The 13610-nt window shown below is 32.5% G+C and overlaps 1 protein-coding gene across 1 annotated transcript; it reads right to left on the reverse strand.

Moving 5' to 3' along the window:
- Positions 1–1025: 1025 nt before the first annotated feature.
- On the reverse strand, positions 1026–11247 carry LOC143076206 (uncharacterized). The gene is made up of 5 exons (XM_076251907.1): positions 11095–11247; positions 7664–7719; positions 4890–5261; positions 3719–3982; positions 1026–2847 (listed from the first exon to the last, which is right to left on the reverse strand). Exons 1-5 carry the CDS (start codon positions 11168–11170, stop codon positions 2668–2670), a joined length of 948 nt encoding a protein of 315 aa, XP_076108022.1. The 5' UTR covers positions 11171–11247; the 3' UTR covers positions 1026–2667.
- Positions 11248–13610: the final 2363 nt, after the last annotated feature.

Below are 13610 nucleotides of genomic sequence, written 5' to 3' on the forward strand. Positions count from 1 at the left end.
TCCACCTAACATTACTGAAAAAAAACTTATATCAAGGACGTATATTGTTAGCTGTACGTCCTTGCTTATACACATACAACCCTATTAGTATGTAATGATCCTCTTTCATACATGTACTATGTGTACATGGTCTCTGATCCTTTGAGTAACTTAAAACCTTGATTTTCTTAACGTCCTGTTACGTTTTATGAAATCTTCACTACTGTTTGCACTGTTATTAGACTTAAATATTTGACCTATAGTTGTATTGAAGAGATAGTTTTATTTTTTTGCGATGATGGACCTTGACTGGCTTTTAGGTCCTCCCACAGTCGTTTATTTTGTGAAGTAAATTGTTTTTATTTAAAGGCTTTCTTAATCATGGTGCTGGATAGCACTTCTGGAAAGTTTGCAATTGTAGATGTGTATTACTTCCAATAGGCTATAGATGTGTATTATTTCAAATATATATCTAATCTCAGCTTTGTTGTTTCTACCTTAACCAAGGGCTCTTCAGGAATTACCAAAAATCATTTTTTTCATGTTGGTCATATAAAATTTCACAAATAAAACCCCTTCTCTTGATTTTTTAAATTTTTTTCTCTTCAGCCCATGGCAGATCCTCAAAGTAGTGTTTGTGATTCTAATTTTCAAAATGAAGTTAAATTCATCTGAATTGTTGGTGCACATTCATTCTCTTTTTTATTGGAGCTGAACCCTTGTTAAAAAGAGTAGTAACTCAAAATTTCAAATGCATCTTCCTAGATTCAGTATTCAAACACTAGTGCTATATTATCTTGGAGCAGAACATTTGAGATAGTTTACCACTTCCGATTTGAGGCCGACGCCTTAAGAAATTATTGCTAAAGCAAACTGTCCAAAAGCCTTGGTAATGTTAACACTTGATCATCGATGATGCATTGAACTGTTCAGTCATACTATTTCATCCAAGTTTAAAGGAAATCCTTAAAAAAACGAAGGTGCTATCCAGGTTACAAGCATAATGCAGGTATAAAAAAGATAAATATTTGTACAATTTCTTTTATATGAAATCATTTGTTTCAGCTATAAACAAACAAAACATAAAGACTAGAAAAGTATTGTTATGGCTATATAAAACATGGAAAAGACAAGTATCAAACAAAACATGCAGTAATGGCATACTATCTACATTTTATTAGTCTAATATTTTTTTTATAATATACTGGTATCAAAACATAAATGCGTCAAATATGTACTTTACAAATTTGAAAAACTATTTTCTTAACCATGGACTGCAGTTTATTAATATATGTATAAAAATACTATAATGCTATTAACACTATTCGAGGTTCCCAGATGAGTGAGAAAAAAAATGGCAGATGCTACATCTTTCAGTATATTTACCAAAAACAGCAAAATTGAAATTCAAGGATAATTTGTCAGAGCTGCAGTTGAATTTGCCTTCAGGTACAAGTAGATATTGTATTGCTTTGTATCTTTGCTGTTTGACAGTTATTAATCATATATCTTTTGTACTCCCAATAATGTCTTAAAATCATCATTTCAGGGGCAAACTATATAATTTGTCCTTTCCCATCTATATTCTGCATGGTTGTAAACACTGTCTTCCTAATAAGATGTGGCAACTTACTTTGATCGTCCTAATCAAATAAAGCTTTCAATACAATAGTTACTGAAACACCAATTTGCCATTTCAAGGGTATTATTCCTCATAAAATTTGACTATTTTTTGTTTTAGTTTTACAAGGACATCAACCTTGTCAAGCTTAATATTTTTGTCATGCATATCATGGTCAATCTCTGATTAACTTCTAAATAGTAGCCAAAAAAATTACAAAAATGGAAAAATGATTCAGAAGCAATTACTCTAAAATGAGTCAACTGATTAAAAAAAATGTTATTGGTGGATTTCAAAATAGTTCAAGTTATAAATGTAGACAAAACATAACTTTTTTGTTTAAAATTGATGAGATAAATTGGTTAATAATATGTTATATTCGCAGTATGTTTTAGATACTAGCATCTGAGAAAAATTCTAAATAAAACATCATCATTTTTAAAAAAAATTTCAATGTATAGATTCCAGTAAAAAATAAAACAGAATCAAAATATATAAAAAAGAACAAACTTTTAAAGGTCATTTAGAAATCATAATATGCTGCACAAATCTTCAGTGCTCACAAATAGAATAAAAAAAACTCACACATTACAAATCTTATGACCTTCTGCTAACAAAAAAGCAGGGGTCAGGCAATATAAAACAAGGTATAAATCATCATGTCAATGTAACATACTAAATGTGATATCATTCTATACAGTAGTATAGAAAGTTGAAAGTATAAAACAAGGTATAGATGCAGCACAGTCTCCACTCTTAAAGAGTTGGGTAAAATTATAAACTTAGTTAATAAGCAAAATAAAAATATTTTCATTATGTTAATCTACTAGAATATTGTATCCAACTTTGCTATATCATAACCAAAACTAACAAGTAAAACATGATTTAAACCATAATTTTGGTAGTTCTGTCCTTTTAACTACATTCTGACAATCATTCACAATGAAAAAATGTTACACTTTAGTAGATAAAAATAGGTTCATAACAAAAAAAAATTGAGAACTGCACTGTTCATTGCTGATTTTGAAAATAAATATTAGTTGCAACATATCTAAAATAGCAGTGTTTTAATCCAGAAACATTTCTTTGACATCCTCTATTGTTCCCCTGCACTGCGGGCAATCCTGGCCCATGCCCTCTATTTGCAGGGCACACTCTAAACAAAAAGTGTGAATACAAGGAACAATCACAGCATTCCTTTCTCTATCACAGCAAATGGAACACCTTCTATCAACAGGCACCAAAACCTGAAATATAATTATTGTCAAATTACTAGTATTTATATTCTGAATCCTCTAGATTTGCAACAATGACTGGTACATAAATATAAATGGTTTTAACTTTAGAAATAAACATGTATCATGAAACAAACTTACTACAGCTCTGGTGTATTTTGTCATTTCCACAGTCCATGTTGGGCTGTCCACCTCAGTCTACTCTGTTTCCACCTAAGACTGTGAAATATTGAATGCAGAAACTAATATTTTGTTTCAAGGTTTTAAAATTATTCAATAGTAGCAATTTTGATAATTACAAAAGTTGATTGCACACCTATTTCTGTGGCAAGTTTCAGAGAGATTAGCATTTCCAAGTTATTGTCTGGAAAACCGTTGATAAAAATAATATCACAGAAACAAACATAAATAATAGGTTGTTCCCACTTTGTCTGGGGCAACATAATGCAAAAGAAACAGTAGAAAAAAATTGTCAACCGACTCCAGTCATTCATGAGAAATATCTATAAATCTCACAACTATGATGGGGGACATAATAAATACATGCTAATTTATATAGCTCTGCATATTTCTGATACTAGCAGTGAAGTATCTTCTTGACAGTAGTACCCTACATTCCATAGCAATAGTGACCCTATATTGTCAGAAAATTTTTAATTCATTTTTACTGTCCCATAACAGGTAAAAAATTCTCAGCAAGCCTCACACTCCTATTTTTCACTAAAGCTTGTAAGGTCTCAGCTATTTACTTTTTTGTCATTTGCGATTTTTAGGTTTGTTGCTACTAGTTATTTTGACATCCAACAGACAAGAGCTCTGTTATAATGAATTATAAGTGATAGGTATCCTGTGTTGAGTTGCAGATGTCTAAACAAATACTTACAGTAGGTGTGCCAGCAGGCACATGCATAATGGAGTCTGTCCAAGTTGCTGTTTGTGTCTGAGGAGTTCTTGTATCCATTTGGGATTGAGGAGAATTATTAAAGTTTGTCCAGGAAGTCTGCATTTGATTTTGTGGAGTCATAGCTGTTGGTGAACATCTACCAGCATTAACTGTATAAGGACTAGAACTTGTTGATGCTACAAGACCTGGATCATTTCCTTCATCTGCAGATGAAGAATCTGTCACACAAAATACATCAGCAATCTGAAATAAAATTATGCAAATTTTGGAATGATGGTACATGTATCTTTAAACTGGACAATGTGTGCAAAAACGGATGTCCTGCTCTCTAAAACATCTGCTTCTAAATCACCTGTTCAAAATTTAAAACATTTCTTAAATGCTTCATTAAATTTCCACAAAGGAAAGGTTTAATGAAGTCAATGTTGTTTTTAAAAACTTCAACCACAGACTTTACCAACATGTTGTTGGCAAAAATTTGTATCTAGAATATATTTTGTCTATTTTGATTACTAATCAAGTAATATAACAAGTACATTTGTTATTAATTCTAAGTATATATGTCCTTGTATATAATCCAAAAATTGCATGAATCTTGATTTCCATTTCCTTCTTAAATATATCAGATGACTAAATTGATACTAAATAACATGTTGCACCTCTGACATCATTATATTTAATTGTAATACATAAAAGCTTAACATATTAACCATGAACTTGGATGACATAGAACATATATTTTTGTTTTTGATAATTATTCTATGTTATTGTTACTTTTTAAACAGCTACTAGTATGAATAATGCACAATATCATGACCATATTTACATTTTCCTTAGCAGTTTTTAGCAGTTTTTAGTACCTAATTCAAATATTTTACAAAAATAACTGCCAATAGACTGCCAGAATAACTGTGAAGGATTAGAAAAACTGCTAATTTTTGTATATGAAGTAACTGGTTAATTTTGAATGGTTAAGAACTGCCAGGCAACATAAACTACTACATATGTGAGCTGGGAAGGCTAAGAAACTTCCAAGCAACTTCTTTCCACTTTACTTGGGATTAATTAATTAACTTTTGATAAACTGAAAAAACATGTGAAGATGATGTAGGTTTAGACAAATAATCATTCTTGTTTCTTACAGACCTACCTTCTTCCTGGTTAAAAGATAAATCCTTGACTTTTGGGTGGAACATCTTACTCCATACTCAAATATATTGGTAAAGTTTGGTATTTCCTCCCCATGGCTATTACCCAACTGTGTTACCATGGATGACACTCTTCCCCTGAAGTTTTTTCCATGATGGAAGTAGAGATTCTCCATTATTTTCAGTGTTTCACCATAATTCGAACTTGATGGTATAGTCAAGTCCGATCTTGGCAACTGTTGAGTTGTGCTGCTTCTGACTTGCTTGAATTTTCTGTCAGCATAATCATAATGCATCCATCCTGTAGAGACACTCACAAATTGGGGCATTTTAGACTTTTTAGAACTATTCCTTGATTCAGAAACAGATGTTACCTGTAAAGATACAAGACATCACATATATTTAATGAAGGGCTATTATTTAATTTGAATTTTTTTAACCATAAAACTAATTGTTGACTCTTCACATTGAATAATCCGCTAAGCGGATTATGTAAAATGTGAAACGTTTAATATTAATATTTTGACAATAACAACGTGCACACATGTTGGCATATGAATACACAACGTCAGAGTGGGCGTGTCGCCATAAAAATTGACAACATTGAAAATAAAACTAATAATTTTAACCAATCAGAAGACAGTAAATACACAAAATTTATTTATTTTTATTTAAATTAGAAGCTATCTACACTTAAATTTCACTCTGTATTATCGTATCAACTTGTGTTTCTATCTTATTGCAAATATGATAATTTACTATAATGATCATGCACAGGAACTAGAGGCTCCTAGCAGAATATAATAGCTCATCTGATATCTATCTGCACTTCTTATAGCTATATTAATGCCTCAGGGAAATATTGGATAGTGATTAAGTGCCAGACTGCCTAAGAATCAGGCAGTGGTGAAAACATGACCAAAAAACCCCACCCAATTTGACATTGATTTCAGTTCATAATATGTAGTTATGCACAAAAAAACCCATTCATTTTCATTTTCTGTTCTGAAATGGGAATTAAAACACAAACTTTATTCTAGATACCCTAGGAATCAATCAAATGAAGTTTGGTTTGAATTGGTTCAGTAGTTTCAGAGGAGAAGATTTTTGTTAAAGATCATGAAGATTTACGAAAAATGGTTAAAAGTTGACTATAAAGGGCAATAACTCCTAAAGAGGTCAACTGACCATTTTGGTCATGTTGACTTATTTGTAAATCTTACTTTGCTGAACATTATTGCTGTTTACAGTTTATATCCATCTATAATAATATTCAAGATAATAACCAAAAACAGCAAAATTTCCTTAAAATTACCAATTTAGGGGCAGCAACCCAACAATGGGTTGTCTGATTCATCTGAAAATTTCAGGGCAGATAGATCTAGACCTGATAAACAATTTTACCCCAAAAACCTGATAAACAATTTTGCTCTAAATGCTTTGGTTTTTGAGTTATAAGCCAAAAACTGCATTTTACCCCTATGTTCTATTTTTAGCCATGGCGGCCATGTTTATTCTAGATACCCTAGGAATCAATCAGATGAAGTTTGGTACGAATTGGTTCAGTAGTTTCAGAGGAGAAGATTTTTGTAAAAATTAACGACGACGGACGACGGACACCAAGTGATGAGAAAAGCTCACTTGGCCTTTTGGCCAGGTGAGCTAAAAAGGAGACAGAAAGTCATTCAGGTTGTGAGTCCCAGATCATCACAGTTGTGTTTCTGTAACACTGCACTAAATTTAGGTTATCATTATAATTTGTGTTTATTAAGTCTTATTTTTCAGATATTTATTTGAGTTTACTATATATTTATTATTTAACTGTTAATTACATATTTTAATCAATTTTGATTTTGATTGAATTCAGTGATTTCATTAAAACTATTAAAATTTGTCACAAAATCCCCCAGTCAATAACTTTTATTCATATCATGGGGCCGGATTGACAAAGGGCCAAATTGACTTGGTACCGATTGACTTTGAGTCAGATCAACTTAAGGCCGGATATGACCGGATACATTGTACTGATAAAACAAGTTCACTGATGCATACTCATTTTTAAAATGTTATTTTGACAATCTTCTACTGAAAAAACCACCAACTTTTAATTTATCTCAAATAAATGACCAAAATTAGGTGAACAATTTTCCAGATCCTTGCATTTGATCACTGCCTATATTTTTAAACATTTATTATTAATCACTTTCACTATCAGTTTGTCTGCAATGTATCATAAATTTTTGAAGTAACAATAAGAGAACACCAGGAACAAGAATGTGTCCACAGTACACGGATGCCCCACTCGCACTATCATTTTCCATGTTTAGTGGACTGAAATTCGAATAAATTATCTAATTTGGCATTAAAATTAGAATGATCTTATCAAAGGGAACATGTATACAAAGTTTCAAGTTGATTGGACTTTAAATTTATCAAAAACTACCTTGACCAAAAACTTTAACCTGAAATTTGCACTATCATCTTCTATGTTCAGTGAACCGTAAAATTGGGGTAAAAACTCTAATTTGGCATTAAAATTAGAAAGATCATATCATAGGGCACATGTATACTAAGTTTCAAGTTGATTGAACTTCAACTTCATCAAAAACTACCTTGACCAAAAACTTTAACCTGAAGCGGGACAGACGGATGAACGAACAGACGGACAGACAAACAAACAGACGAACGGACGCACAGACCAGAAAACATAATCCCCCTCTACTATCGTAGGTGGGGCATAAAAAATCAAGCCTTACTAGTATTATCAATAACTTACAGCTTTTCTTTTTGCAACTTTTAAGTTTTCTATAAAACTGAGTAACTGTTGTGGATCTAAAATAAAGAATTTATACATGTTTTTAAATTCATCATTTTGTGAAAACTAACATTATGTATAAGCATCTGACATAACTGACATTAATAGGAAATGGATTCATTAAGTCATCATATTAAAAAAATCACATTAATTTTTAGAAGAAAAAAAAAATGAAGTATACCTGCTGACTGTCACAACTTGTGGGGGGTTTCCCCCTTGACAGGTCATTAAATGAAAATTTTAGAATAGCACTCTTGGTCACAATTTTTTACAGGATATTTTTTTAATAAAAGAAAATATGTATTTGTTAACGCAGATCCCAACACTGGTAAAATATATCATGCATTATCAGGTCAAGAATAAATTAACTAGAGGCTCTAAAGAGCCTCCCGTACAGAAATTGCTAACAAAAGCACATAAGTTTCACATGTGAAGCACATGAGATGCAAGTAGGAATTGTATGCAAATCAGGTTGCTCATATGTGCAGATTGGTAGTTCATATGTGCCCACAAAAATCTAACATAATGCTCAGGTGTGCAATTCAAACCTCAGGTGAGCTTTTATCATCCATATTAGTTTTAGGTTAGTTTTATACTTTGAAAAGTTTTTCCATTCTTCTAACCATTCAAAACTAACCTACATCATTGCTCATATGAGCTTTTTCAAAATGACATGCCCAGTCATGTACTTCCTGTAAATTCAAATTCAAAGCACGCAATACATGCATTAATTGGAGGGAGATGGATATGAAAAATGTTAAGCCCTATGTGCTATTTGAAGAAAATAGCATTGTTGAAATCTGATAAAACCAGTGTGGCTGTTGTTATTTATTTGTAAGTTATCATTTCTATTTCATTATGTTCATTTTTGTGTCAGATTTTGAAATATATTACAATTTTAAGTCCTTTATGGAAATAAATATGCAGGTAACAATGCTTCAAAATAAGTACTACATGCATATAGATTTTTCCTTTTTAAAGTTTTTAAATACAGTACTTATTAATCATTATGTACTAAACTTGCAAGTCCCTCTATTAGTTTTATTATGTAATGTTATGTTTTTAGTCATTACCCTGACTATTGTTTAAATAAAAAAAAGACCAAATGATATGAGAACCATAATTAACTGACAATAATTAAAGAATAACTCTTTTAACAGGATGTATCAGTTATTTTATTTTCAACTGAATTATTTAAGATTTTCATTTAAATTTGAAAAATATTCCCATTTTGAAGCAGCCATTTTGTTTTGGTCAACTATAACATTCATGTGTGCAACATGTGAGCAACTACCCGGTACTCATATGAGCAATCTAATAAAATGCACATGTGAAGCAAAGCTCATATGAGCAGTTGCACATGAGGTTTTTATCATGCAAATTATGTTAGTTTCATATGTGCAATTTTTTGCTCACCAAATGCTCACCTAATTTGCATGTTAAAAACCTCATGTGCAATCATGTTTAAGTTTCTTACGTGAACATCTAATGTGCAACTTATATGCAACAAAAATGGTCAATAAACCCCTTAGCATGGTGGCCATCTTGGTTGGTTGGCCGGGTCATCAGGCACACTTTTTAAACTTGATACCCCAATGATGATTGTGGCCAAGTCTAGTTAAATTTTGCCCTATAGTTATGGAAACCAAGATTTTTGCAAAAGATTACTAAGATTTACGAAAAATTGTTAAAAATTGACTATAAAGGACATTAACTCCTTAAGGGGTCAACTGACCATTTTGATCATGTTGATTTCTTTGTTAATCTTACTTTGCTGAACATAATATAATATAATATTCAAGATAATAACCAAAAACGGCAATATTTCCATAAAATTACTAATTCAGGGGCAGCAACCTAACAATGGGTTGTCAGATTCATCTGAAAATTATTTTCAGGGCAGATAGATCTTGACCTGATTAACAATATTATTCCTGTCAGATTTGCTCTAAATGCTTTGGTATTTGAAATATAACCCCAAAACCCCTATGCTCTATTTGTAGCCATGGTGGCCACCTTGGTTGTTTGGCCCGGTCACATTTTTTTCAACTAGATGATGATTGTGGCCATTTAGTTTGCTTTAATTTTGCCCAGTAGTCGCAGAGGAGAAAATTTTTGTAAAAGTTAATGACGACAGATGACTAAAGCCAAGTGATGAGAAAAGCTCACTTGGCCCTTCGGATCAGGTGAGCTGATAACTAGAGGCTCTCAAGAGCCGGTATCGCTCACCTGACTCTATTTGGGTTTTTGAATTCATATAAAAAAGATAAAATTTGGCTACAAAGTAACAACACTTAGTCAGCACCAGATAAGAAACATTCATGCTATGTTTGGTTTCATTCCATTCAGTGGTTCTCTAAAAGCAGACATTTGTATGTATTTCCCATAGGGTCCTATGTTAAACTTAGTCCCCCGCTGGCGGCCATCTTGGATGATGGATTGGCTACAAAGTAACAATACTTGGTCAGCACCTCATAAGGAACATTCATGCCATGTTTGGTTTCATTCTGTTCGGTGTTTCTTAAAAAGAAGTCATTTGTATGCATTTCCCATTGAGTCCTATATTAAACTAAGTCCCCCGCTGGCGGCCAACTTGGATGATGGATCTGCTACAAAGTAACAACACTTGGTCAGCACATCATAAGAAACATTCATGCCATGTATGTCTTCATTCCATCCAGTTGTCCTCTAAAAGAAGTCATTTGTATGTATTTCCCATAGGGTCCAATGTTAAACTAAGTCCCCGCTGGTGGCCATCTTGGATGATGGATCGGCTACAAAGTAACAACACTTGGTCAGCAGCTCATATTAGGAACATTCATGCTATGTTTGGTTTCATTCTGTTCAGTGGTTCTCTAAAAGAAGTCATTTGTATGTATTTCCCATAGGGTCCTAAGTTAAACTAAGTCCCCCGCTGGCGGCCATCTTCGATGATGGATCGGCTACAAAGTAACAACACTTGAGGAACATTCATGCCATGTTTGGTTTCATTCTGTTCAGTGGTTCTCTAGAAGAAGTTCAAAATGTAAAAAGTTAACGAAGACGACGACAGACGCCAAGTGGTGAGAAAAGCTCACTTGGCCTTTCGGACCAGGTGAGCTAAAAAGTAATAGAAAAACAAGTCTTTGGACAATTCTCCCAGGATAATAAAGGCCAGATATATTTCACCAGCCGTGGACTTACTTTCCTGGTAAACTTTTCCTTTTGGCCTTTAATATTCCTAGTAAAAGTACAGACATTGACTTGATTCCCTAGGGAAAAACGTATAACGGGCAAATTCCTCAACGGGACCATATTTACTCCTCCAGTAAGCTTATTTGAGATGAATCGCACATTTTAATGAAATTTTTTACATGAGCAATATTTGTATGTGTAAATAGCTTCATACTCACTTGGATTTTCACTACTTGTACTAGCTGTAGCTTGGTTTGAATTAGCAACATCTGCAAAATCATGAAACATCAACATAAAACAGACTTATATTTGAAATTGGAATTACTATAGGATCAAACACCTTTTTAAGGGCGCTCACGGGTCTAAATCAAATTTTTTATTTAATATAGGATTTTGCCATATTTTTCTATAAATGAACTTTTATCATATACTGAGTAGAAAAGATATGAAAAAAAATGGGGTCACCGTTCATTTACGCTCACAATCTGCCTTCGAAAGAAGCATACGTTTTTGTTAATGTCCTTTTTTTCTGTTGAACTAATAGGAAAAAATAAATAAATTACAGAAACTTTCACAATTATTTAGTTTATGCACAGCTTATTCGAAAACAACATTAAAAAATATAGGTCACCTATGAGTTTTAAAGATATTTCAATTTTAATGCCAAAAAATGGCATTTTAGCACCAAAGGGAGATAATTTGGAGATTTTACAATGATATTTACATTTTAAAATTCACCTGGGCCAACACGAATTGATTTTTTGGAATGATGTTTGTACCACATGATAAAGTAACAGCTTCTTAAGGTAATCAATAAAATTTGTAATGAAAAATAAATGTTTTAATTTTTTTTCTGAAAATCTTATACATTTGTACCAGCAAGCCTCCTTAAAGGAATTTATTGGTGTATTAACTCGACCACTTCACTCACAAACAATTGTCCGAAGTTTTCAAGTTTAAATTACTTACAATTTTTAGCTTTCCAAAAGGGTTGGAGTGCTTCATTGTTTTATACTTTTCTTTTAAGTAATAATATGTAATTTATGTTGATGTTTATGAGAAGGGGACTATTTGTCTTGCTGCATTAACTCATACATGTCATAAGTGTAACACTAGTATTATAAGCCTGTCTTAAATGGGACATATTACACAAATGTATTATGGTATACTAAAGTTTGTCCATGAACACATCCTACAAAAACTCAAAATTGCCTCAACATCTTAACAAAACATTGGGATTGATAGAAGAAAACTTCCTTCTGATTTTCAAATTATATGGTGGCGTCATTTAGAGATACCAAATAAACTCATCATACTAAAAGTTATGCCAAATACAGCTAAGGTAATCTATGGTATTGTAATGTTCTAGGGTTTTCTTGTCAGGCTATACACCAGTAGTTACTTATGTGGGCCTCTGGTGAAGGAAGTTATAATAAAAATCATAATGGAAGTTCGTTAATTGTATTATTTCTATTTAAATAATACATCAAATTAATACAGTCAGGTTCATGATGCAAAATACTTTAATAATATAATTAGCAATACGGCAAGGTGCATTACTTGCACCAAGTTTAATAAAACAATTGCTCGGTGCAAGAAGATCTACTTGGTGCACAGTATTCAAATACTCAGCGTACTGGGTGCAGCAAATCTACTTAGTGCACATGCATTCAACTTGAATTCTCAGCATACTGGGTGCATGCAAATCTACTTGGTGCACTGCATCTAAAAATTATCACCAAAGCAAATCTACTTGGTGCACAGCATCTAAAAACTATCACCAAAGCAAATCTACTTGGTGCACGGCATCTAAAAACTATCACCAAAGCAAATCTACTTGGTGCACGGCATCTAAAAACTATCACCAAAGCAAATCTACTTGGTGCATGGCATCTAAAAACTATCACCAAAGCAAATCTACTTGGTGCACGGCATCTAAAAACTATCACCAAAGCAAATCTACTTGGTGCACTGCATCTAAAAACTATCACCAAAGCAAATCTACTTGGTGCACTGCATTTAAAAGAGACTTATTTTACAGCTAACTGCATGTAGGTTGTTGGAGAGAAGCTCAACGTCGGAACATGTGTTCCATATTTTATACTATGTGTGACGTAATACACAAGTTATTCATAAACAAGAACATGTAACGTTACATTTGGCGCGTTATACTGGAACTAAATAAAAACACATACAAAATGAGCAATTACACATATAAATAAATTCGATATATAGATTTAAAGAAGCCAGTATATAATTTTAGGTCAAAGTAAGCTATTTCTTCTGTAAAATATGAATCGCAACACAACAACGGACATCTGCGTGTATCAAGTGTGGAAGAGAGACCACAGTAATAATATATATGCTATCAAATCACCAGGGTTTAAATCATGTTGAACAACAGAATTTTAACCCTTGGTTATTTTTTGTAATAAATATATCAGTTTTCGGAGGAGATACCAACATACCATAAGAATCTATAAACAGTCATCGTACTTTAATCACTTTTTATTGAAATACGTCTGGCGTACTAAATGATAATCCTAATACTTTTGATAAAATAGTATTTAAACTACTGGGTCGATGCCAGTGCCGGTGGACGTTTCGTCCCTGAGGGTATCACCAGCTCAGTAGTCAACATTTCGGCGTTGACATGAATATCAATCATGTGGTCATTTTTATAAATTTCCTGTTTACAAAACTTTGAATTTTTTTAATCTACAAAGCTTTGGTT

Source organism: Mytilus galloprovincialis, chromosome 5 (genome assembly GCF_965363235.1).
Source record: "Mytilus galloprovincialis chromosome 5, xbMytGall1.hap1.1, whole genome shotgun sequence".
In the NCBI taxonomy this organism is placed as follows: domain Eukaryota; kingdom Metazoa; phylum Mollusca; class Bivalvia; order Mytilida; family Mytilidae; genus Mytilus; species Mytilus galloprovincialis.

Bases quoted from the DNA above. Each gene is read 5' to 3' on its own strand.
- LOC143076206 (XM_076251907.1), bottom strand. From the start codon at position 11,170: ATGTTGATGTTTCATGATTTTGCAGATGTTGCTAATTCAAACCAAGCT. The intron at 5,262-7,663 runs GTAAGTTATTGA...GTATCTTTACAG, and splicing joins AAGTTGCAAAAAGAAAAGCT to GTAACATCTGTTTCTGAATC. The intron at 3,983-4,889 runs GTAGGTCTGTAA...ATTTTATTTCAG, and splicing joins ATCTTTTAACCAGGAAGAAG to ATTGCTGATGTATTTTGTGT.